General features: G+C 40.6%; 1 protein-coding gene across 2 annotated transcripts in view; it reads left to right on the forward strand.

Annotated features, from left to right (window-relative positions):
* The first annotated feature begins 2,824 nt into the window (after window positions 1-2,824).
* LOC112826479 (phospholipid-transporting ATPase IB-like) overlaps window positions 2,825-26,339 on the forward strand; it is a 201,985-nt gene continuing 178,470 nt past the window's right edge. For both annotated transcript variants that reach the window (XM_025874613.2, XM_073894758.1), the window contains exons 1-3: window positions 2,825-2,942; window positions 13,219-13,363; window positions 22,580-22,679. In XM_025874613.2, the coding sequence (XP_025730398.1) occupies window positions 13,263-13,363; window positions 22,580-22,679 (201 nt within the window). In that variant the 5' untranslated portion in view covers window positions 2,825-2,942; window positions 13,219-13,262. The remainder of the gene's footprint in view (window positions 2,943-13,218; window positions 13,364-22,579; window positions 22,680-26,339) is intronic.

Raw genomic sequence — 26,339 nt, forward strand, 5'->3', positions numbered from 1 at the left:
GTATTCTCTTGAAATACACCTGATTCAGAAAATGAGCACCCTGGGGCGCCTGGGCGGCTCAGTTGGTTAAGCGTCTGCCTTTAGCTCAGGTCATGATCCCAGAGTCCTGGGATCGAGCCCCACATCGGGCTCCTGGCTCAGCAGGGAGCCTGCTTCTCCCTCTCCCTCTGCCTGCTGCTCTGCCTACTTGTGCTCTTTCTGTCAAATTAATAAATAAAATCTTAAAAAGAAAATTTAAAAAAAAAAGAAAAGAAAATGAGCACCTCGGTTGGTACTCAACCCCTTGGCTGCTAAAACATCAAGAGGCACCTGATTGTGAGCAAGACCTTTTGGAAATTGCTATGGATGGAATTATGTCTCCTCAAAAATTCGTATATTGAAGTCCTAATCTCTAGTGCCTCAGAATGTGACTGTATTTGGAAACAGGGCCTTTAAAGAGGTAATTAAATTTAAATGAGGCCTTTAGAGTGGGCCTTAATCCGATATGACTGGTATCCTTTTAGAAGAGATTAGAATCCACAGAGAGCCTCCAGGGATGTGTGTCTACAGAGGAAAGACCACGTGAGAGCACAGCAAGGTGACCATCCGCAAGGCAAGGAGAGAGGTCTCAGAAGAAACCTACCCTGCCGGTACCTTGATCTTCTAACCTCCAGAACTGTGAGAAAATGGATTTATATCATGTAGTCATGTAGTTTGTGGCATTTTGTTTGGGCAGTTCTACCAAACTAATATGAGAATGGGCACTATTAATTCTCCTGGTTTCTTTATACTGTGACCCATCATCTGGTGGTAGCATCCTATGGAGAGCTGGGAAAAGGCTCTAAGCTGGGTGCGATAGGGAGAAGCAAATAAGGTTGAGCAGACTTACCTCTTCTTGCCCGGTGTGTTCAAGGAGTTGCTTTCTGCCACCTGGGCTTATGTTACACTTCATCCAGTTAACGTCTTTGCCACTTTAAAAATACAGGGTTAGGGGAGGGAGGCTAACTCTGTTTTAAGTGCTGATTTCCAAGTACAATGAACTCATGAGATGTTCCCTTTTCAGATTCATCCAGGGAAGCAAACCTTCTACATTTCAGATGATAATAGTGAATCAGAAGCAAGCTGTTTCATGGCACATGAAGCACGGACATCACTTCACCAACTGATATTCTTATTTATTTATTTATTTGAGAGAGAGAGAGAGAGAGAGAGAGAGAACAAGCAGCGGGGGCGACAGGCAGAGAGAGAGGGAAAAGCAGACTCCCCACTGAGCAGGGAGCCCAATACAGGGCTCCATCCCAGGACCCTGAGATCATGACCTAAGCTGAAGGCAGATGTTTAACAGACTGAACCACCCAGGTGCCCCACCAACTGATATTCTAATAACTTAAATGTGGTGGTAGGAAGAAATTAAAAGTGTATATGCACATGTGTGGAATTTACCTGGGAATGATGAGGCACAGGAAGAGAAGGATGAAAAATAAACCACCTATTTATTTTTGTTTTATTTTGTTTCGTCTTTTTTTTTAGAAGGGCCGTAAAAATTCTCCTGTCCATCTGTGGCAGACAGCCTTACCGAGTAATCCATCCTTGGATTTCTCCCTCTCATGAGCAGTCCTTCTTCATCTGTCTGCATTTCCATACTTCTCACTTGCTTATATATTTAATGTTTGTCCCCCACCCAAGCCATCTTGCCTATTTTGAATATATTTCCTTGAAAAACTATATAATAATAGTTATTTTGTATACATTTTAAAATTTTATGTAAAGGATACTGTGCCATAAATCTCATTCTGCTTTCATAAAATGTTAGGTCTTCAGGACCTATTCATGTTACTTTATATGACATGCTTCTGTTTGGCACATATTACTCTATTGCATTCCCATAACATAGCTCTTTTCTTGTACTCATACTTACTTAGGTTATTCCCAACTGTTCCTGCTTCTATGAACTTTTACGTGGTTTCTAATGAACCTGCCCTGTAGTGGTGTTTTTTTGGGGGGGGGTGGGGTGGGTACATATGTCCTAGAGTAGATGTCAGAGGTTTTGGGCTTATGTATTTCATTTCAGTAAGTAATGCTGGATTGTTCTCAGAAGTGGTTGTACAAGTGTAATTTCTAATGGTAAATATTAGTAGTAGATATAAGCTACATAAACGAAGTTCCTTAGGTTCTTTGATACTTTTTAAGAGTCTGAAGCATTCCTGAGACCCTACATTTTGAAAGCCAATGATTTAGTCTACAAAAGTATTGGTAAAAATCATCAATTATCAAATCTACATTAAGTTCATGTTTCCAGGGGTGCCTGGGTGGCTCAATCGGTGAAGCATCTGGCTTCGGCTCATGTTGTGATCTTGGGGTCCTGAGATCAAGCCCCTGCATCGGGCTTCCCTGCTCAGTGGGGAGCATGCTTCTCCCTCTGCCTCTGCGACATTCCCCCTGCTTGTGCTCTCTCTCTCAAATAAATAAATAAATAAATAAATAAATAAATAAATAAATCTTTAAAAAAGAGAGACATTACTGTTAAAAAAAAAAAAAAAGCTCATGTTTCCAGTGAGGTATTGTCTTATCTTCAAGTGTTCACCTATTAGTAAGCATGTTACCTACTTTTTTCCACCATTTGGAAGAAAAGCAAATTAGCTCCCAAGTGTGAAAGGTCTCTTTTATCCTTCTAGGCTGGGTTGAAAGGAGGGAGGTACTTCAGAGGGCAAGGAAAGCAGGCTTGGTGAGTGTGGAAGGACAGGAAGTGTGGCAAGCCCCATCCCAGGAGCACAGTGTGAGGGCAGTGCTGAGGCCTCAACTGTCAGAACTTCCAGAGGCAAGCTGGGAAGGTTTCTGCTCATTCCAGGCCAGGACCAGGGGCCACCGTCGGGACTAGGGCTTTTGCTGTTGAGTGAAGACATTCAGGATATTAACCATAACAGGTCATTTTCCAGTCAAATGTGGTGTCCTCAGCCTGACTGGTGAGTAACTAGGAAGCCCTCTGTTTCAGTGTGTGGTCCCTTTAAGCAGCAGCTGTGTAACTGTTCCAGTAACTGAACTGGGGTCCATTCTCAGGCATCCAAGGCTCACCCAGGGAGGCTGTCCTTTTTCATTCCAGGGTCTGACCCTTGAAATTTTGTGGAACACATGTCAAGAGGCTGGAATCAGTGCCCTGTACCCTAAATGGCCAGAGAAATAATAAACCAAAACAATAGATTCATATCTCATTTACCTATTGCCTAAAAACTTTCTAGTAGTTTGGACTGTCACTGTTTGGTGGGTGCCTATGCAGTCACTCTGTGTGATGTGTGTCAGTGCACGTGACTAAAATTCAACAAACACACACACAAAAACATGTTCACCATACAGAGAAAACAACCTTTATATATATGTATATATATGTATATATATATTTTGTTATATTTCTTGTTTCTAAACATTTTATGTTTTTAAGTTTTTATTTAATTTTAATTTAATTTTTTTCCTTTTTCTTTCTTTCTTTCTTTCTTTCTTTTTTTTTTTTAAGAAATCATTGGAGATAAGGCAAAGCAAAAATCACCTTTAACATTACCTCCAGGCTCAGGTGCCTGGGTGGCTTAGTTGGTTAAGCGACTGCCTTCGGCTCAGGTCATGATCCTGGGGTCCCGGGATCGAATCCCGCATCAGGCTCCCTGCTGAGCAGGGAGTCTGCTTCTCCCTCTGACCTTCCTCCTTCTCATGCTCTCTCTCTACCACTCTCTCTCTCTCTCAATAAATAAATAAAAATCTTTAAAAAAAAAAATTACCTCCAGGCTCAATCCCCCGTCTCCCTCCCTTGGGCCCTGCTCCAGGCAATTACTATGCTGAGTGCGTTGTGTATGATTTCAGTCGTTTAGTCTAGTTAGCATCTGTCAGCACACATAGTTACAGATTTTTTTCTTGTGATGGGAACTTTTAAGATTTACTCTTAGCAACTTTCAAGTATGCAATACAGTATTATTAACTATAGTCACCATGCTATATGTTATATCCCCAGGATTATTTATTTTGTAACCAGAAGTTTGTACATTTTGACCTTCTTTACAATTTTGCCTACTTCCCATCCGTACCTCTGACAATCACCAGCCTATTGTCTGGATCTATGAACTTGTTTCTTTTGTTTGTTTATTGTGATTCCCACATTTAAGTGAGATCATAAGGTATTTGTCTTTCTCTGCATTAATTCAGTTAGCATACCGTCCTCATGGTCCATCCATGTTGTTGCCACTGGCAAGATTTTCTTCTTTTTTTATGGCTGGATAATATTTAATTGTATATATATATATATACACCAGGTTTTCTTTATTATTCATTCACCAGTGGACACTTAGGTTGTTTCCATATATTGACGATTGTAAATAATGCTGCAATGAAATGGCTGTATATCTTTTAAAGTTAGTGTTTTCATTTCCTGATTGGTATATAGGCCCTCATGTGGCAGTTTTTAATGTATACAAATATGTATAGTCTTTCAGGACCCTGAAGTTAAGCCCCACTGGCTACCAGAGCCAGGCAATCTAGAGGTGTCCCCTGGGCAACAGTCACAAAAATCAGGGTGCCTAGATGAGGGTGCCAGCTCCTGTCTGGGAATACTGGCAACCCAGAATGAGGTAGAGGGAGAGCACACAGCTAGCATCCACTGGCATCCATCCCTAGAGAATACTCCAACAGCCCTTAGTGTGCCTGCCCCTCAGGCTGAAGCTCCAGGACCAGCTAATAGGCCTCTTCCACAGAAAGACTCAGGGGTGTTTCAGTCTGCTGTCTGTGACATACCCTGCGGGTGGTGCTGGCCAAGAACCAGCTCTCTGATTGTTGCAGTCCCATCCCACCAGACCCAGGAAAGTGAGCCCCACTGGCCCCCAGAGCCACACAAGCAAGCAGCGTCCCCTGAGTGGCAGCCATAAAAACTGGGGCATCAGCTGAGTGTAAAGGCTCCCCTCTGGGAGATCCTGGTGCTCTGGTGGCAGAGTACAAAGACAGTGCCCACCTTCCAAGGTCTCTGGAGAGTATGACTGAGGGCCTTCAGATGTGTGTTTGACTAGAAGCCTGCTCCTTAGGTCAAGCCTGTGAAGATAAGTTAATTGGCCTTCTTCATAGAGAGCCTGGGCTCCTCAGTCTGTTGCGTCTCTGCTCTGCCCCATAGAGGGGGGTGCAAGCTGGATGAAAACTCTTTCTCCGTTGGTTAGATTCCAGTGGGACTACAGAGCATAAGCCCTGTCAGCTGCAAAATCAGGTCACTAGATGGGGGTACAAGCTCCACTCCAGGAGATACCAGAGGGCTGGAGGGAGGCATAGGGGAGTGCAAAGATGGCGCCCACAGGCCTCCGTGTTTGGAGAGAATTTCCGCAGATCCCTAGATGTGCATTAATGTAGATGCCAGGCCAGTGCTTTAACATGAGAAAATAAGTCTCTTTCACAGAAAGTCTGGGTAGGCACTTTTCAGTTGGCTGCCTCTGTGCTCAGTCCTGGGGTAGGTGCATTTGCATGTGAACCCTTTAAGAACAACTTCTCAGTTCACCATAGTCTTGTGAGTCTTGTGGATGCAAGCCCCATTAGATGTTTTGGGGGCTCATTTCTAAGATGCAGGTAAAAGTCAGGGTGCCACATGTGGGGTCAAAACCCTGCACTCCTCGGAGAGAAGCTCAGGGTTTTGAGTTCCCTCCTGATTGGGGGTTGCCACACCTCTGGTGGGGTTCACACCTCTGGTGAGACAGAGTCCGCCTCTCTTACCACTCTGATGTGGGTTTTTTTCATTTTTATGTGTAGGAGTTGCTCAGCTAGTTTTTAGCCTCCCCTTTCCCGCCCCTGGAAATTGTTCCATATGTAGCTGTGGATTTAGTGTGTATTTTGGTCTCCCTAGAGACTCCTTCTTAAATAGGTTATTAGCCGGTTCTTTCAGCTGTACTTAATTCCCTCTTACTGTGCAGGAACTGTATTCATGTTGTGGTAAGTGCAGGAGAGGGCAAGTGTTCTATAATCCTCTGATTTGGTTTTGTTCTTCACAAGGACTTTTTAGGTTGTTTTTGTTTTTGTTTTCCTGTTAAGTGAGACAGGAAGACTAAGACTAGAATGAGCTAAAGTTAGGCATTTCCTTTCTTCCACGTTGATGAGGCTCTGGTAAAATACTTTTCCTTGAGAGCAGGCCTTTGTTGAGGGGAACAGAATGTGCTGAGCATATTTTCTAATGGTCCCTTTTCCCCATCTCTTGCTGGAAGCATGAGGGGCCTTTTCTCTGATTTTCACCCTGAGAACCTGGTGGTGTTCCTTAAGGTCCCCCTCTTGGGCCATGTCCCCCAGAGATTTTTATCTCAAAGCTAGTGCATGGTTCAGCCTTCTGCAATAAGTCAATTACCCTCTGCATGTTTCTACCAGTTGCTGGCTCCAGAGATAAATTGTGATTCTCTGTATTCACCCAACTCTTCAGTTTTTGGGGACACAATTCGCCTTGTGACCTGAATTCTCTGATGGATCTAAGAAGAGTTGTAGATTTTCAGTTTAATCAGTTTTTTTCTCTTTATGAGGATGGGAGTCTTAATCTCCAATTATTTTTACATGTTACACCAGAGCAGTTTTTTAAAATAGGTTCTTTGAGAGTATTTTACATTGGCAATCATGTAGTTTGTGAATAGAGTTCTATTTCTTTCTTTTCTCTTTGCTTTTTGTTTATTTGTCTTGCCTTATTGCAAGACAAAACCCCCAGTGCAATATTGTATACACGTGGTGAGTAAGGACAGCCTGCATTGTTGCCAGTCTTAGGAAGAAAGCATTTGGTCTTTTGCAATTAAGTCTGATATTTGCTGCAGGTTTTTCATAGATATCCTTCATCAGGTGGAAGAACTTACCCTATTTTCTTGGCTTGCTGAGAGTTTTTATCAATTGATGTTGAAATTTGTTAAATGCTTTTGTATCTATTGAGATTATCATAGGGCTTTTTTTTTTCCTTTTATCTTTTGAGATGACAAATTGCATCATTTTATTTCCAAATGATGAGTCAAATTTCCTTTCCTGGAATAAACCCACTAGATTATTATCAGTTTCCTGGGGTTATCATAGGAAACCACTACAAACTGGGTGACTTAGAACAACAGAAATCTATTGTCTCAGAACGCTCAAGGATAGAAGTCTGAAATCAAGGTGTCAGCACGGCCATGCTTTATTTGCAATCTGTGGATGAAGGATCATTCTTTGCCTCCCCCAGCTTCTGGGAGCTCCAGATGTTCCTTGGTTTGTAGCAGCACGGTTCCATTCTGTATCTCCATCTTCAGGCATTTCCCCTGTCTCTTCACACTGTCTTCCCTCTATATGTGTATCTGTCTCTGTGATCAAATTTCCCTTTTTCATAAGGACGGCAGTCATATTGGATTAGGGCCCACCCTTTGACATTATCTTAACTTAGTTAACTCTGCAGGGAACTTAAGCTATGGTCTGAATGTTTGTGTCCCTCTCCCCCAATCCATGTGCTGAAATCCTAACCACCAATGGTGAGGTTATTAGTAGGTGGAGCCTTGGGAATTGCTTAGGCATGCAGGTGGAGCCCTCACAAATGGGATCAGTGCTGTATAAAAGAGGGCCCGGAGCGCTCCTTAGCCCCTTCCACTATGTGAGGACATGATGAGAATGCACCAGCTGTGAACCAGGAAGATGACCCTCACCAAAACCACCATGCCGGTGCCTTGACCTTGGACTTCCCAGCCTTTGAAACTGTGAGAAATAAATTTGTTGTTTAGGAGCTAGTCCGTGGTATTTTATTAGAGCAGCCTGAACACACTAAGACAGCTTATTTCGAAATAAGGTCACATTCTGAGGTACTGGGGGTTAGGACATCAATGTATCTTCTTTTGTGTGAAGATGCAATTCAACCCATAAAACTCACGATGTGTGATCATTTTAAATATTGGTAGATTTGAGTTTGAGTATTTTGCTAAGGATTTTTGTAATCATGTTTATAAAGGATTTTAATTTGTACTATTTTTTTTTCTTCTAATGACTTTGTCTGGTTTTGGTGTCATAATGTGGTTTCATAAAATATTTTGGGAAGAGTTCCTTCCTCTTTTCTTTTTTCTGACTGCTTTTAAGATTTCCTCTTTGTCTTTTGTTTTCTGCATATTCATTATAAATCTAAGTGTGATTTTATTTTTTATTTGCCTTGTTTGAGATTTACTGGTTTTCTTGCCTTTGTGAAAAATTCATAGCCATCGTCTTTTCACATGTTGCTTTTGTCCTATTTCTCCCTCCCCGCTTCCTCCCTCTCCCCCTCCCTCACTCTCCCCCTCCCTCCCTCCTTCCCTCTCCCCCTCTCCTCCCTCCCTCCCCCTCCCTCTCCCTCACTCTCCCCCCTCCCTCCCTTCTTCCCTCTCCCCCCTCCCTCCCTCCTTCCCTCTCCCCCTCCCTCCCTCCCTCTCTCCCCCTCCCCCTCCCTCCGTTCCTCCCTCCCTCTCTCCCTCCCTCCTTCCCTCTCCCCCTCTTCCTCCCTCCCTCCCTCTTTCCCTCTCTCCCTCCCTCCTTCCCTCTCTCCCTCCTTTCCTCTCCCCCTCCCTCCCTCCTTCCCTCCCCCTCGCCCTCCCTCTTTCCCTTTCCCCCTCCCTCCCTCCTTCTCTCTCTCCCTCCATCTCTCTTTTCTCTCTCTCGTTCTCTCTCTCTCCCCCTCCCTCCCTCTTTCTCTGTCTCCCTCTCATTCTCTCATCCTCTCTCTCTCCCCCCCCCCCATCAGGACTCAGTTGAAATTTTGCTAGATCTTCTCACTTCGTTTACTTGATCTCTTAAGCTCTTTTATGGATATTCTGTTTTCCTGCTTCCCCGTGCTGTATTTTGGGTAATTTCTATCACTATTATTTTCCCTCTCAGCAGCATCCTATCTGCTGCCAAATCTGTCCATTGAATTTTTTTTAAGATTTTATTTATTTGTCAGAGAGAAAGAGAGAGTGAGCACAAGCAGAGAGGGAAGCAGGCAGAATGAGAAGCAGTCTCCCCACCAAACAAGGAGCCCAATGTGGGACTTGATCCTAGCACCCTGGGATCATGACAGGAGCCGAAGGCAGATGCTTAACCGACTGAGCCACCCAGGCATCCCTGCCCATTGAATTTTTAAGTTTCATTAGGACTTACCCCATTTTAGAGATTTTATTTGGTTCTATTTCAAATTTCTGGGTCATTTCCCTTAGTTTCTCTCCATATAGTTACTTTATTTTACTTTTTTTAAAGATTTTATTTATTTGACAGAGAAAGACACAGAGAGAGAACACAAGCAGGGGGAGTGGGAGAGGGAGAAGCAGGCTTCCCGCTGAGCAGGGAGCCTGATGCAGGGCTCGATCCCAGGACCCTGGAATCATGACCTGAGCCGAAGGCAGATGCTTAATGACTGAGCCACCCAGGAGCCCCTCCATGTAGTTATTTTAAAGCATGTTTTTCTTCATACATAATAAACATGTTTATTTTCTTTTAAAGAAATCTATAGTGGGTATTTTCGGTAGTCTTTTGTTTGTAATGGTTCTTACAATTTTTGTTTCTTTTGTATAGTACTTCTTTCCTTTGATAATTTTGGGGGTTCCTTGAGGCCTAGGATGAAGGGATTTTTCTTTGGAGAGGATTCATATTTGCTTTTACCTCTAGCACTACCAATTCTGAACCATTTTGAACTGACAATGCTTGAGATTTCTTGGACAACTCTGGTGATGCCAATTTGGGTCATTCTGCTAGAAACCTCCCTCCTTCCCATCATTCTGCCTCTCATTCTGCGTCTCTATGTCTGTCTTTCATTCTGCCTCCCTGTCTGTCTGCCTCTCATTCTCTCTGCCTCTTATTCTGTCTCTCTCTTCTCCTTCCTCAGAATGATACCAAGGCAACTTTCTCCAAAGCCCCGTGGGAGTGGTTGAAGGATAATGGAGCAGCATTCTTTCTACTTCACTCTGGCCCTGAGATGAATCTGTTTGACTATGGGGTTTCTCAGAGTCTCCATCTTGGGCACAACCTGAGCCTTTACTTAAATACCACCCGTTTCCCCACAGCTAACTTTAGTATTAATTGGCAAATTTCTTCAGGAGAAAAGTGCTTTTTGAATTTTTTGCCTACTTCTCTTGACTTTTGTTTTTGATTAAAATTTGACTTGATAATAGCTACTATCTTGCCTAATGAATTTAAAAAGCTTTTTTTCCCTTAAAAGTCAGCATTTGAAGCTATTTCAACAGAGTTTGGTCACAATAAGATGGCCTACCATTACCTAAATCCTTATTTTTATATCCAGAGAAATCACTGCTTTCTACATCTCATTTATCAGCTTTTCATTCATTTCTTGATAGGATATTTGGGTCTCCTGCTTCTAGCTTGAATACGTCAATGGTGACATCTGAGTGTGGCCCCAGTATTCCCTCTCTCTCCAACCTTCCAAAGTGATTTGATTTGTCTAATAATGATTTTTTTCATTATTCTTAAAGTCCAATAAACTTTGTCAAGAAGTGTCTTGGCATTTATTTTGTGTCAGATCTTTCTTAGTCATGTTCTCATTAAAGAAAGCTCTATTTTACCAATATTTTTATTTATTTTATTCTTTATTTCTTCCTCAAGGACAACAAATATACATATATTGGATATCCTTTGTCCCACATCTATACTTTTTCTCCAGTTCTTTATCTTCTGTGCTCTTTTTCATTTCATTTTGCTTAGTTTTTTTTTTTTTTTTTTTTTTAAAGCTTTTATTTATTTGAAAGGCCTGGGTGGCTCAGTTGTTAGGTGTCTGCCTTCGGCTCAGGTCATGGTCCCAGGGTCTTGGGAATGCCCAAAAATTATTTATCAAAGGAAAGAAGTACTATACAAAAGAAGAAACAAAAATTGTAAGAACCATTACAAACAAAAGACTACCGAAAATACCCACTATAGATTTCTTAAAAAGAAAATAAACATGTTTATTATGTATGAAGAAAAACATGCTTTAAAATAACTATATGGAGGGGCGCCTGGGTGGCTCAGTCATTAAGCATCTGCCTTCGGCTCAGGTCATGATCCCAGGTTCCTGGGATCGAGCCCCGCATCGGACTCCCTGCTCAGCGGGAGGCCTGCTTCTCCCTCTCCCACTCCCCCTGCTTGTGTTCTCTCTCTTGCTGTGTCTCTCTCTGTCAAAAATTAATAAATAAAATCTTAAAAAAAAATAAAGATTTTATTTATTTGAGGGAGCGAGCACACAAGCAGGGGGAGCGGCAGGTAGAGGTAGAGGGAGAAGGAGGCTTCCCGCTGAGCAGGGAGCCTGAAATGGGGAGGTGGAGGGGTGGGGTTCAATCCCAGGACCCTGGGATCCTAAGGAAGCTGCTTAACCAACTGAGGCACACAGGTGCCCTGCATTTTGCTTAGTTTTCTACAGTCTGTGCAGGATATCCCTCTTTTCAGCTGTCTGTTGTGTAGTTGCTTCTAATGTGGCTTTCCTTTTTCTTAATGTATTTCTCTTTCATTTCTTTTCTAAGCTCTTTCAGGTCACGTTAAAAATTCTTCAGTTTTATTATCATGTTAAAAAATATTTTTGTATTTTTTTGACCTCTTGTTTCATAATGGCCATATTTAATTTCTTTTACAGGAAATGCATTTTCTCTGTGTTTTGTAACAATTCTTTTGATGTGCAAACAAGAATTTCCTTTGTCTTTTGTTCCTTATACTGTGTCATTTTTTTGGGCAAATGGCTGCATACTTTTTCATAGATTCTGTGCTGGCTCATTTTTTACTATTACTCAATTTAAGGGACCCACTCTAACAGACCAGTTATTTGCTGAAGAGACATGTTGGTGTAGCGGGAGACACCTAGTGTGTGAGCTGGAACATTAGCTTAGGCCTTAAAACTGGGATTCTTGGTCACCGGCACTCTTCTCTCAGGTAGCTGGTTAGCAGGTAGCCTTGAAGATCACAGGTCTCTAGTCAGGTGATTTGAGCTTTATTTTCATCAGCAGCTCCTTAGTTAACTATCACTCACCTTTTGTTTCTTCACCCTCACACATGGATGGGTTGTTAGGGAAATGCTTGAAGAGAAATAGCTAAACTAAACATAAATGATGGTGGGAAAGTTCCTTTACTCCAGAATCTGAATATCCATGTCAATCCTGCACTACAGGACTTTTGGCAAGTCTGAGGAAATTTGAGCACGTGGACTGGCACAAAGATGCTTGTTACTGTTGAGAGCATACTAGCCTCTATTTCTCATCAGAAGCAAATGGGACTTTCCTTGGCCCCTTGGTCAAAAACCTCATTCATTTTTGGGTTAGGAGATATCAAAGCAAACATTGCCTGGGCAAAGTTAACCAGGCAAGGAATACTTGATTAAAGACTATTGCAATAGGGAGAGAAACTGAACTCACCTCAGCTGAAACAAAAGATGGGAGAGTTTATAAGAGCTGGGGTGGGGAACGTGGGGACTGTCATTGGCCATTTGTGTCTGCTAACTGGCCTTGCCCAAAGAATAAGTACATTTTCTCTTATCTTCATGACAGGGAGGAGTTTTATACTTGGAGCAAGGCACCCCCTGAAGTTAGGCTCCTACCTTACCATGGAGATCTTCTCTGATGATTACATTTCAGAGACATCCCAGGTCCTTGAGAAAGGCATTCCCTGGATCTTAAAGCTGGCAAGGGGCTTTTAAGGAGGTTTATATACATTTCAAAGGGAGTAGAGTTAAGAATTTATGGTTAGGTATTCTAAGGTAAATGTTTTATGTTAGCAAAAAGGAAAGGGAGTTCAGGGGTCTATGGATAAGACATCTGTTTAAAATTAAGTCGAACTGAGGGGAGTGTTAAGGCCATCATGGCCAGGGGGTGCTCTCTGGTCAGGGGACTATTGCTCTTCAGCCAAGACACTCTCCCCTCCCTGTCCCCCAGCCCCCTTCACCTTCTCCCCTCCCCCTCCTCTTTCTGACCCAGCTGCTGGATCCTGTATCACTGCTTGGTTCCCAGTGTCCTCCCTGGGCAGAGTGTCAGTGCCCACCCAGAGCCTCTGGGGCTGGGGAGGGGAGGGGAGCAGGGTGTGGGAGCTGTGAAGGAAGTAGAGCTGCCTCCCCCAGTGCAAGGTGGCAGGGGAGGTCTAGGGGGCCCAATCCCTGGAGAAGTGGATTGGGTAGATGAGGAGCTGGGGGCGAAGAAAGCAGTCTGCCTCCAGGGGACTCACAGAGGCTGAAGTGCCCAACCCGAATACACAGTGCGCTTCGTACTGTCCCTGGAGCCTGACTTCATTTGCATTTCTGTGTAACATCCCTGTGCCTTCTTGATGCAGGACCTGTCGATTTCTCTTTGGGCTGTCAGAAGGTGGAGGAGAAGATGGGCTGGCAACAATCTCTGCAAGAATCAGATGTGTCCAAAGTCCGCACCATTTACCTCAATGAACCCCTTAGGAACAGTTTCTGCAAAAACTCAATCAGGTGAGAAGTGTGTGTAGCTGGGAGGAGAGGAAGGAGGAAGATGTGGTCCTCACCTGCAAGAAACAATGGGTGTGGATGCTTCAGGCTAGAACAGTTGTCTCAGGCCTTGAGAAACTTTGAATTCTCAAGTTCACCACCAAGAATAGGCTGTGTTTTCATCTCACGTTCAAGGTTTCTTTCTGAGTTGGCCTCTCCTCTCACTTGTGCCTGTTCATGGCAATACCAAGCAGCACACTGCCATTTGGGAGCTCTCTTTAGTAATACCTACCTATGAGGTAAAGTGCTTTCCAGTGGAATCTCACAGATCTGCTGAATTGTCCACCAATATCCTATATTAGGGAATTGAGCATTTGGCTTCTTTTTTTTTTAATTGAAGTTTAGTTAACATACAGAGTTATATTAATTTCAGGATTACAATATAGTGATTCAACAGTTCTATACATTACTCAGTGCTCATCAAGATAACTGTACTCTTAATCCCCTTTACCTATTTCACCACCCCCCCCATTCACCTCCCTCTGGACAACCACCAGTTCATTCTCTGCATTTGAGTCTGTCTCTTTTTTGTTTCTTTTTGAAATTCCCATATGACTGCAATCATATAGTATTTGTCCTTCTCTGACTGACTTATTTCACTTAGCATTATACCCTCTAGGTTCATCCATGTTGTTGCAAATAGAAAGATTTCATTCTCTTTTACGACTGAGTAATATTCTGTTGTATATATGTGTTACACCTTTACCCATTGAACTATGGTTGGACACTTGGGTTGCTTCCATATCTTGTAAATAATGCTGCAGTAAATATAGGCGTGCATGATCTTTGTGAATTTAGGTTTTCGTTTTCTTTGGATAAATATCCAAAGTGAATTACTAGATCATATGGTAATTATATTTTTAATTTTTCAAGGAACCTCCATAGTGTTTTCCACAGGGGCTGCACCAATCTGCATTCCTACCAACAGTGTGCAAGGGTTCCTTTATCTCCATATCCTTGTTATTTCTTGTTTATATTTATTTATTTATTTTAGCCATTCTGACAGGTGTAAGGTGATATTTCATTGTGATTTTAATTTGCATTTCCCTGATGATTAGTGATGTTGAGCATCTTTTTGTGTATGTGTTGGCCATCTGTATGTCTTCTTTGGAAAAATGTCTAGGTTGTCTGCCCATTTTTAATCAGATTAATTGTGGGGAGGTGTTAAGTTGAATAAGTTCTTTATATATTTTGGATGTTAACCTCTAACTGGATATATCATTTGCAAATATCTTCTCCCACTCAGTAGGGTGCCTGTTTGTTTTGTTTATGGTTTCCTTCACTGTGCAAAAGCTTTTTATTTTAGTGTAGTCCTGATAGTTTAATTTTGCTTTTGTTTCTCTTGCCAGAGAAGACATATCTAGAAAAATATTTCTACATCCAATGCCAAAGAAATAACTGCTTAGGAGTTTTATTATTTCAGATCTCACATTTAGATATTTAATCCATTCTGAGGGTTTGTGTGTGTGTGTGTGTGTGTGTGTGTGTAGTATAAGAAAGTGGTCCAGTTTCATTCTTTTGCATTTAGCTGTCCAGTTTTCCCAGTACCATTTCTTAAAGAAACTCTTTTCCTCATTGTATATTCTTGCCTCCTATGTCATAGCTTAAGTGATTGTATGTGTGGGTTTATTTCTGAGTTCTCTATTCTGTTCTATTAATCTATGTATCTGTTTTTGTGCCAGTACCATACTGTTTTGATTACTATAGGTTTATTGTAAATCTTAATCTGGGACTGTGATATGTCTAGCTTTGTTCTTCTTTCTCAAGATTGCTTTGGCTACTTGGGGTCTTTTGCAGCTTCATACAAATTTGAAGACTATTCTATTTTTTTTTTAAGATTTTATTTATTTATTTGAGAGAGAGAGAGAGAGAATGAGAGAGAGAGAGCACATGAGAAGGGGGAGGGTCAGAGGGAGAAGCAGACTCCCTGCCAAGCAGGGAGCCCGATGCGGGACTCGATCCAGGGACTCCAAGATCATGACCTGAGCCGAAGGCAGTCGCCTAACCAACTGAGCCACCCAGGCGCCCTTGAAGACTATTCTAGTCCTATGAAAAGTGTTGGTATTTTGATAGGTATTGCTTTGGGTAGTATGGACATTTAAAAAATATTGATTCTTCCAAACCATGGGCACGAAATATCTTGCTATTTGTTGGTGTCATCTTCAGTTTTTTTCATCACTGTTTTAGAGTTTTCAGAGTACAGGTCTTTCACCTCCTTGATGATTAAGTTTATTCCTAGGTATTTTATTTTGGTGCAATTGTGAATGGGATTTTTTTTCTTGATTTCTCTTTCTGTAACTTCATAATTAGTGTATAGAAACACAGCAGATTTCTGTATATTAACTTTGAATTCTGCAACTTTACTAAATTCATTTCTCAGTCCTAATAGTCTTTTGGTGGAGCTTTAAGGGTTTTTCATATATCATCATGAAACTGCAACTAGTGACAGCTTTTCTTCTTCCTTATCAATTTGAATACCCCCCCTTTTTTTTTTCGGATTGCTGTGGCTAGGACTTGGCGGTACTATTTTGAATAAAATTGGTGAGAGTTGACACCCTTTTCTTGTTTTTGATCTTCGAGGAAAAGCTCTCAGTTTTTCACTGTTGAGTGTAGTGTTAGCTGTGGGTTTTTCATATAAAACCTTTAGTATGTTGAGGTATGTTTCCTCCAAACCTATTTTGTTGAGAGTTTTTATTAAGAATGGATGTTATATTTTGTCAATTGCTTTTTCTGCACCTATTAGGATGATCATATGTTTTTATCCTTTTTCTTATTGATATGATATATCACACTAATTGATTTGCAAATATTGAACCACATTTGCATCTCTGGAATAAATCTTACTTGATCCTGGTGAATGATTCTTTTAATGTATTGTTGGATTCAGTTTGGTACTATTTTGTTGAGGATTTTTGAATCTATTCTCATCAGGGATATTGGCCTGTCATTTTCTTTTTTGCAGTGTCTTTATTTGGTTTTGGTATTAGGGTAATGCTGGCCTTGTAGAATGAATTTGGAAGTTTTCCTTCCTCCTCTTCTTCTTCTTCTTTCTTTTCTTTTCTTTTCTTTTTTTTTTTTTTGGAATAGTTTGAGAAGACTCTTTTTCAAAAGTTTGGCAGAATTCACCCGTGGAACTATCTGGTCCTGGACTTTTGTTTGGAGTTTCTTGGTTACCAGTTCAATTTCAATATTAGCAATCTGTGTGTTCAAATTTTCTATTTCTTCCTGCTTCAGTTTTGGAATATTGTATGTTTTTAGAAATTTATCCATTTCTTTAGGTTGTCCAATTTTTGGCATGTAATTTTTTCATAATATTCTCTTATAATCCTTTGTATTTCTGTGATGTTGGTTATTTCTCCTCCTTCATTTCTGATTTTATTTGAGTCATTTTTTCCTTGATGACTCTGGTTAGAATTTATCGATTTTTATCTTTTTTAAAGAACCATTCTTCGTTTCATTTGTTTTTTCTAATGTTCTAGTCTCATTTTATTTATTTCTAATCTAATCTGTATTGTCTCCTTCTACTAGCTTTGGACTTCATTCATCTTTTTCTAGCTCCTTTGGGTGTAAGGTTAGGTTGTTGGAGATTTTTTTTTTAATTTCTTGAAGTAGGCCTATATCACTATAAACTTCCTTCCTTAGGTTTTACTGTGTCCCAAAGATTTTGGACCACTGTGTTTCCAATTTCATTTGTCTCCATGTATTTTTTGATTTCTTCATTGATTAGGTGCATGTTATTTAGTTTCCATGTGCTTGTGTTTGCTTTTTTTTTTTTTTTTAAGATTTTATTTATTTATTTGACAGAGAGTGAGCACGAGTGGGGAGGAGGGGGAGAGGGTGAAGCAGGCTCCCTGCTGAGCAGGGAGTCAGACAAGGGGCTCAGTCCCAGGACCCTGGGATCATGACCTAAGCCGAAGGCAGAAGAGTAACCGACTGAGCCACCCAGACACCCCATGTTTGTGTTTTTTACAGTTTTTTTTTTTTTGTAAGTGATTTCTAGCTTCATATCATTTTGGTCAGAAAAGATGCTTGATACTTTTATTTGCAAATATTAGCATTTTGCCACATTTGTCTTATTATTCCTTCTCTCTCATACATATATAATTTTTTCTCTAGTCTCTTTCTCATACACACACACATACATATATATCACACATTTTTTTCTGAACACTTTGAGATTGGATTGCAAATACGCCTATTTACATCAGTGTGTATTTCCTGAAAATAAGACCATTTTCCCTTATAGACATAGTATAATTATAAAAATCAAGACAGTAACATCAATTTGATAATTATTATCTAATCTATAGACTTTATTCAAATTTTACTAATTACTCTACTAATGTCTTTTTTTATGTTATGTTAATCACCATACATTACATCATTAGTTTTTGATGTAGTGTCCCATGATTCATTGTTTGCCTATAACACCGAGTGCTCCATTCAGTATGTGCCCTCTTTAATACCCATCACCAGGCTAACCCATCCCCCATCCCCCCACCCCCCCCCAGAACTCTCAGTTTGTTTCTCAGAGTCCATAGTCTCTCATGGTTTGTCTCCCCCTCCGATTTCCCCAATCTTCTAAATTTACAAAGACTTGTTTTATGGCCTAACATATGATTTACTCTAGAGAATGTTCTATGTGCACTCGAGAAGAATGTGTATTCTGCTGTTTTGGATGGAATATCCTGTTTATATCTATTAGGTCCTTCTGGTCTAATCTGGTTCACAGCTACTGTTTCCTTGATTTTCTCTCTGGATCATCCATCCATTGATGTAAGTGGAGTGTTGAAGTCCTTTACTATTAGCTGTATCACTGTCAGTTTCTTCCTTTATTACTGTTAATGTTTGCTTTTTGTGTTTAGGTGCTCCTAGGTTGAGTGCATAGATATTTATAATTATTATATCCTCTTGTTGGATTAATCCCTTTATCATTGTGTAGTGTATTGTCTCTTGCTATAGTCTTTGTTTTAAGGTCTATTTAGTCTAAGTATTGCTACCCCAGCTTTTTTTTTTTTTTTTTTTTAAGCTCCCATTTGCTTGGTATGTTTTTTCATCTCTTCACTTTCTGGTCTTTAGGTCTGGAGTGAGTAACTTATAAGCAGCTTATGGATTATGTTTGTTTATTATTGTTTGTTTTTATCTATTCAGTACCCTATGTATTTTGATTTGAGCATTTAGTCCATTTACATTTAATTATTGATAGGTATTTACTTCCTGTCATTTTTCCCCAATTGTTTCTGGTTGTTTTCTGTTCTTCCCTGTTCCTTTCTTTTCTTGCTGTTTTTCTTTGTGGTTTGATGGCTTTCTTTAGTGTTATGCTTGGATTTCTTTCTCTTTATTTTTTGTGTAACTATTATAGGTTTTTGATCTATGGTTACCATCAGGATCATCTATATGAAATCTTATGTATTTAGCACTCTATGTTAAGTTGATAGTCACTTAAGTTCAAACACATTTTAAAAGCACTAAATTTTTACTTCCCTCTCTGTTTTATTATATGATGTCATATTTTATGTCTTTTTATTTTGACCAGTTTTTTTGGAAGGTAATTTTACTACTTTTGTCTCCTTTTTTTTTTTTTTTATAAAGTATGTATTTATTTATTTTATTTATTTATTTGAGAGAGAGAATGAGATAGAGCATGAGGGGGGGAGGGTCCGAGGGAGAAGCAGACTCCCTGCTGAGCAGGGACCCCGATGCGGGACTTGATCCCGGGACTCCAGGATCATGACCCGAGCCGAAGGCAGTTGCTTAACCAACTGAGCCACCCAGTCATCCCCTTTTGTCTCTTTTTAATAAAGATTTTATTTATTTGAGAGATAGAGATAAAGAGGAAGCACAAGCAGGGGGAGGGGCAGAGGGAGAGAGAGAGAGAGAGAGAGAAGGAGAAGCAGACTCCCCAGAGCCTGACGTGGGGCTCAATACCAGGACCCTGAGATCATGACCTGAGTCGAAGTCCAATGCTTAACCAACTCTACTCAGAAAAAGCCAGCCCTTACGAATGTGGATTTGACCCCATAGGATCAGCACGCTTACCCTTCTCGAGCCACCCAGGCGCCCCATTACTTTTGTCCTTTAACCTTCATAGTCACTTTATAGGTGACTACCTTTACTATGACATAGTAAAGGTAGCTTTACTATGTTTGCTTTTACCTGTGAAATTTTTTCCTTTCATACTTTTAATTACGGCCTTTTCTTTCCACTTAAGGAATTTCCTTACACATTTCTTGTAAGACTGCTTTAGTGGAGATGAACTCCTTTAACTTTTGTTTGTCTGGGAAGCTCCTTACCTCTTTTTCTATTCTGAATGGTAAACTTGCTGGATAGAATATTCTTAGTTGTAGGTTTTTTTTTTTTTTTTCTTTTAGCATTCTGAACTTTTGGTCTGCAGTTTCTGCTGAAAAATCACCTTATAGCTCTTTATGGGGTTTTCCTTGTATGTAACTCTCTGCTTGTCTCTTGCTTTTTAAAAAATTCTCTTTATCATTACTCTTTGGCATTTTAATTATTATATGTCTTGGTGTAGATATCGTTAGGTTCATCTTGTTAGGGACTCTCTCTGCTTCCTATATCTTGATGTCCCCAGATTAGAGTCATCTTCAGCTATTTCTTCACATAAATTTTTTACCCCCTTCTCTTTCTCTTCTTTTTCTTTCTTTTTTTTTTTAAGATTTTATTTATTTATTAGAGAGAGAGAGCAAGCACAAGCAGCGGGAGTGGCAGGCAGAGGGAGAAGCAGGCTCCTGGCTGAGCAAGGAGCCCAATGCGGGACTTGATCCCAGGACCCTGGGATCATGACCTGAGCTGAAGGCAGACGCTTAACCAACTGAGTCACCCAGACGTCCCTCTTTCTCTTCTTTTTCTAGGATCCCTATAATGCGAATGTTATTACACTTGATGATGCCAGAGTCCCCTTAACCTGTTTTCATTTTTTTATTATTGATTTTTCTTTTTTTTTTTTAAAAGATTTTATTTATTTAACAGAGAGAGACACAGCGAGAGAGGGAACACAAGCAGGGGGAGTGGGAGAGGGAGAAGCAGGCTTCCCGCGGATTGGGGAGCCTGATGTGGGGCTCGATCCCAGGACCCTGGGACCATGGCCTAAGCTGAAGGCAGACGCTTAACGACTGAACCACCCACGTGCCCCATTATTGATTTTTCTTTTTGCTGTTCAGCTTAGTTGCTTTCCATTACCCTGTCTTTGAGATTGCTAATCTGTTCTTCTGCATCCTCTAATATGCTTGTGGTTCCCTCTAGTGTATTTTTTATTTCTGTTATTGAATTCTTCAGCTCTCACTGGTTTTTTAATTTTTTCTGTCTCTTTGTTGAAGTTCTCATTGAGTTCATCCACTCTTTTCTCAAGTCCCATGGGTATCTTTATGATCAGTACTTTGAATTTTTTTTATCAGGCATATTATTTTTGTTTCATTTTGGTCTTTTCCTGTGGCTTTTGTCTTGGTCTTTCATTTGTGACATATTCTTCTGTCTCCTCATTTTGTCTAACTCTGTGTCTCTATCTATGTATTAGGTAGGTTGCTTACATCTCCTGGACTTGAACATACTGGCCTTCTGTAGAAGAGTGGTGCCCTATAGTGCAATCTCCCTTGGTCACCAGAGCCGCATCCTCCAGGGGTGTCCCCTTTGTGGGCTACTTGCACCCTCCTCTTATGGTTGGGCCTCAGTTACCCTTAGTTCAGCCAGCTGCAATGACCCACCTTTCCTTCTGTTTGTGCACAGGACAGGGTTTGCTCCCTGTACTGTGGAGAGACCTGTCTGTGGCTACTGTGGGCTTGCTGGTGGGCAGGGCCAGAAGTCAGCCTAGCTGTCTGCAAATAGCCTCTCTGACACAGCTGCAGATGCACAGTAGGGCAGGGCTTGCTTTCTGCATAGCCAGCTAAGAGGCCTGGCTGCAGAAACTGTGGGCATGTTGGTATGTGGGGTTATCTCTCCCTCTTTCCAGAGCAGGAGTCACTTTGAAGTGGTTCTGGTCCCTGTGGGAGTTGCTTGCAGGGTGTGGTGGGGTAGGAGCTGTTTTGGCAGGATGCCTGCTGAGGAATCAAGCAGGTTGGATGGGGTGGGTCCACAGGGGAATGCTGGGGTGGGGCACCCTAATGCTAGCAAGGTAGATGAAGAGTATTTCTAGCTCCCACAAACATCTGGCTATCTAGGCTGAGGAAGGGTAAGAGAAATGGCCTCTGCCAGCACTCGTTCCTAGAAAAATCTCATGCAGCCTCCTGCTCCTCCAGCACACATTTTAACATTAGTAAATAAATCTCCTTCCTATATACCCCATGTGCTTTTCAAACTGCTGCTTCTGTGTTGGGTCTTGGGCTGAGTTTAGTATACTGGCTCTTTAAGGGCAGGAACTCAGCTTTCTCTCAGTCTCTGGCTCTCCCACAGTTATGCCTGCCGAGTTTTACAGCTCTTGGATTGAAGCCCTGCTGGTTTTCAAAGCCAGATTTTTGGGGACTCATCAGTGTGAGTCCCCAAGTCTGGGGGTGCCCTGTGTGGGATCAGATCCTCCTGCTTCTTGGGACTTGTGCTGCCCCCCCCCCCCCGTTTGTGGTTAGTTGTACCAGGAATTTGGTTCCCAACTGCAACTCTGCCCCTCCTGCCCTTTTTGGTGTGGCTTCTCTGTGATGGAGCTGTTATCTTGGTGTGTTTGTGGGACAAGTTGAACTCTGGATCCTCCTATTCTGTTGTCTTCCCAAAACTCCTGGTCTTTCTGATTTTAAAATATAGTAGATTCATTAGAAAACAAGAAACACACCTGTGTCTATGATGTGGCATAGGCATTGGGGGGGGTTGATGGATTTAAGATAACTTAGTGATAAAGAACCTGTGAAGGAGAGAAGGGAGAAAAATGGGTGACTCTTATTATCCTTGAACTCTAAGATGAATGTTTAGAAGTTTTGTTACAAGAATTACAGGCCATTAGAAAATGTGGAATACATCTTGCTTATCTACTATATTCATAGTACTTAGTTCCTGAAATGGGGAAAATTCTTTCTTTATCCTGACATTGTTTTCAGATAATAATGTTTTTAAAAATAGCAAAAAAATCTTTAGAAAGAGTCAGTGTTTTATAACAATATTTTATCTACTTCTGGGTTTTCCTTTGGTGTTTTTAGAGTTCACAGTGTTAACTGATAATGACATTTTTCTTTTTACCTACAGCACAGCCAAGTACAGCATGTGGTCATTCCTCCCTCGATATTTGTATCTGCAGTTTAGCAAAGCTGCTAATGCTTTCTTCCTGTTCATTACTATATTGCAGGTAATATTTCTGAACACATTATTAGAGTAAGGTTTTAGAAAAGAAAATATAAAAAGCTCATTTAGCTGAAATAAGAATTTGATGTAGAGAATAAATTCAAACACTGTTAAGAAGAGAATTCTCTTCTTATAATATTTAAGTTACTCAGTAAGACCCATTTTGGGGCTGAAAAACATGTTTATGCCCAATATATGATTTGGTCCACAGTTCTTCCTGATTTAGATCACTAATGAGATATTATTGGACCAACTTCTATAATTTATGCCGCTTCCATGATAGGATAATTTTAATATATTTAAAGGAATAGTTTAAAGAAAGTCCAAATGCTAGTTTAAAATAGCTAATTTTCTTTTCTTTTCTTTTTTTTTTGTATTTCAATAAGAACACTTAATGTGAGATCTACCCCCTTAACAATTTTAAGTATACAATATAGCAGTGTTAACCATAGACATCTGTTGTACAGCAGATCTCTAGGACTTATTAATTTTGCATAACTGAAACTTTATGCTCATTGAATAACAACTCCTCATCTCTCCCTCTCTCTAGCCCCTGACACCACCATTTTACTCTGATTCCATGAATCTGACCATGTTAGATGTCTCATATAAGTGGACTTATGCAGGATTTGTCATTCTGTGGGTAGTTCATTTCACTTAGCATGATGTCCTCAAAGTTCATCCATGTTGTTATGTATGGCAGGATTTCCATCTTTTTGAAGTCTAAATAATATCCCATTGTATATATGCCACACTTTCTTTATCCAGTCATCCATTGACAGACATTGAGGTTATTCCCATATCTTGGCTATGGTGAAAAAATTATGAACATGGGAGTGCTGCTATGTCTCCAAGATCCTGATTTCAACTCTTTTGGATAAATACCCAGAAGTGGGATTGCTGATCCATATGGTAGTTCTATTTTTAATTTTTTGTAAAAGCTTCATATTACTTTCTATAATAGCAGCACCATTTTCTATTCCCCCCAGAAGTATACAAGGGTTCCAATCTTTTCACATCCTCACCAACACTTGTTATTTTTTTGTGTTTTGCTAATAGCCATCCTAACATGTGTGCGGTGATACCTGACTGTGATTTGGAATTTCATTTGCGTGATGATTAGTGTGATGTTGAGCACCTTTTCATGTACCTCTTGGCCATTTGCATGTTGTCTTTAGAGAAATGTCTATTCAGGTCATTTGCCCATTTTGATTGGATTATTTTTTTTTTCCTATTGAGTTGGAGTTCCTTATATATCCTTATCAGATGGGGGGGGGCTTCAAATATTTTCTCCTATTCTGTAGGTTGCCTTTTCATTTTATTGATGGTTCCCCTTGCTGTGCAGAAGCTTTTCAGTTTGATGTAGTCCCACTTGTCTATTTTTGCTTTTGTTGTCTGTGCTTTTGGCGTCATATCCAAGAAATCATTGCCAAGACCAATGTCTAGAAGCTTTCCCTCTGTTTTCTTTTAGGAATAACATCTTCTCAAAACAGTTAAATTCAAGACTTTCCATATTTTGGTTTATTCCTGTTTATTCAAACTTATTTTCATCATGAACCCTACAATCCAGCACAACCCAAGAGGCAAGCCTCCTCACAATTCCCCAATTTTCTTCCTATCTCTAGACCTTGGTGCATTCTATTACCTAACCCAGAAGACACTCATCTGGCTATAATCTATCCATTCTCTTAAAGGCGCAGCTCAAAAATAACCTTCCTTCAAACTTCACGAAATTCCATGCTCCATCTTCATCTTCTGTAGCAGTGATCTGTGTGTGCTGTATGTTATAACTGATTTTATTTTTCCTGGAAAACTGAAAATTCCTTGAATAGAAATAGTGCCTTCAAAGTGGCCAAGCTTTGGGATAAAAATTTAGTGAATTTGTTGAATTGAACTTAAACAGAAGACTGGCATTAGTGAACATTTATAGAGGTCAACATAAGTGTGTACCAAAATTTGTGCATGGAATTAAGAATTCAAGGATGAATTATTAGACCTAGCTCCTACCTTTGGAGAGCTGGTAGTCTTAACATACAAATACTTTAAGAAATATTTATAAAGTGTTAGGGGAACACAGCGTCCTTTGGGCTTGAGGGTGAGTGGTTCAGGAAAAGCTAGTGAAAAAGATGACCTTTGAGCCAAAGATTAGAGGAGGAGGAGTCTAACAGTAAGCAGAGGGGCAGCGGAAGGAGAGAGGCCTTTCAGGCACAGGAGACTGTGTGAGCAAAGGCACAAACAGGAAGCACTGGTTGCCTTTTATAGGAAACAGGGACAAAGAGGGGGGGAGGGAAAGAGGTAGAATTTTCTCTGAGAACATTTTATGTATTTTGAATTGTGAAAATTGCAAGTATTAAGTTTTTTTCTAGTGTATAAAATGTTCTATGAAACAGCAAAATTTTTGTTTGGAGCATAGGGTAGAAAAGAAGCTAAAGATGTCAGCTGAGATCAGGTTATAAGAAGCTTAGTGTGCTACATTCAGAAGCTTGGACTATTCTAGGGATAGGAAAAAGGCAGTGACAGTCAGGAGCTAGAGTGAAGTGACCAGCTCTGGTTAGGCTTAACTGAGGGAGAGACGAGAGAGGCCTGTGAATGACAAGACTGGCTTGGAGGGGCCCTGCAGAGAGAGATGGAGAGGAGGGGCAGATAGGAGTTATAGGAAAGAGATTTAATTGATAGCCTAAGCAATCCTAAAATTTCTCCCCTTCCTCTTCTGGTTCTCGAATTGTATTGTATTGCATTGTATGTATTTTATTTATTTTGTTTATTTTTATTAATTTAATTTTTATTATGTATTTTTATTGTGTATGTATGTAATTTTATTTCTTAATGTATTTGTTTATGTAATTTTTAATGTATTTATGTAATTTTATTATGCATTGATGTAATTTTATTTTTTATGTATTGATGTAATTTTATTTAATTTTAACTTATTTTTATTATTTTTTAGAGATTGTATTTATTTACTTGAGAGAGAGAGGGAAAGAGCATGAGCAGGGGGAGGAGCAGAGGGAGAGGGAAAAACAGGCTCCCCGCTGAGCAGGGAGCCCCACTCTGGACTCATCCTAGGACCTCAGATCATGACCTGAGCCAAAGGCAGATGATTAACCAACTGAGCCGCCCAGGTGCCCTCTCAGATTGCTTTTAAAGTAACTATAAGAATCATCGAGAGTTTCAAAATAAACACTATTTTGCTACACAGAGAGATAAGCAGGAAATAAGGCAGCATAGAGAGTACACACAGGCCCAAGTCTGGAAATACAGGGCTAAGAACTGGTCTAAATCTGGAAAACTAAAGGGGCCAATCTAGGACCTCACCTACCCTTCTGTCCATCAGGAAACTGCCACAGCCTGTTTATCACTTTATTTCTCATATTTTGTTTATTTATTTAGAGAGTGTGAGCAGGGGCGAGGGGGGCAAGGGGGGGCAGAGAGAGAGAGAATCTAAAGGCAGGCTCCACGCTCAGTGCGGAGCCGCATGCAGGGCTCAATCTCACAACACTGAGATCATGACCTGAGGCGAAATCAAGAGCCAGACACTTAACTGAGCCACCCAGGCGCCCCACTTTATTTCTCATATTTTAAACAGTAGTGGGTAGACCCAGGGTGCCTTTCACCGGAAATTATAAGAAATGTTATTCGCCTGTGCCTCCAAAAAAAATTTCTC

Source organism: Callorhinus ursinus, unplaced genomic scaffold, assembly GCF_003265705.2.
Source record: "Callorhinus ursinus isolate GAN/ISIS: 27379988/994484 unplaced genomic scaffold, GSC_fseal_2.0 scaffold7, whole genome shotgun sequence".
In the NCBI taxonomy this organism is placed as follows: Eukaryota; Metazoa; Chordata; class Mammalia; order Carnivora; family Otariidae; genus Callorhinus; species Callorhinus ursinus.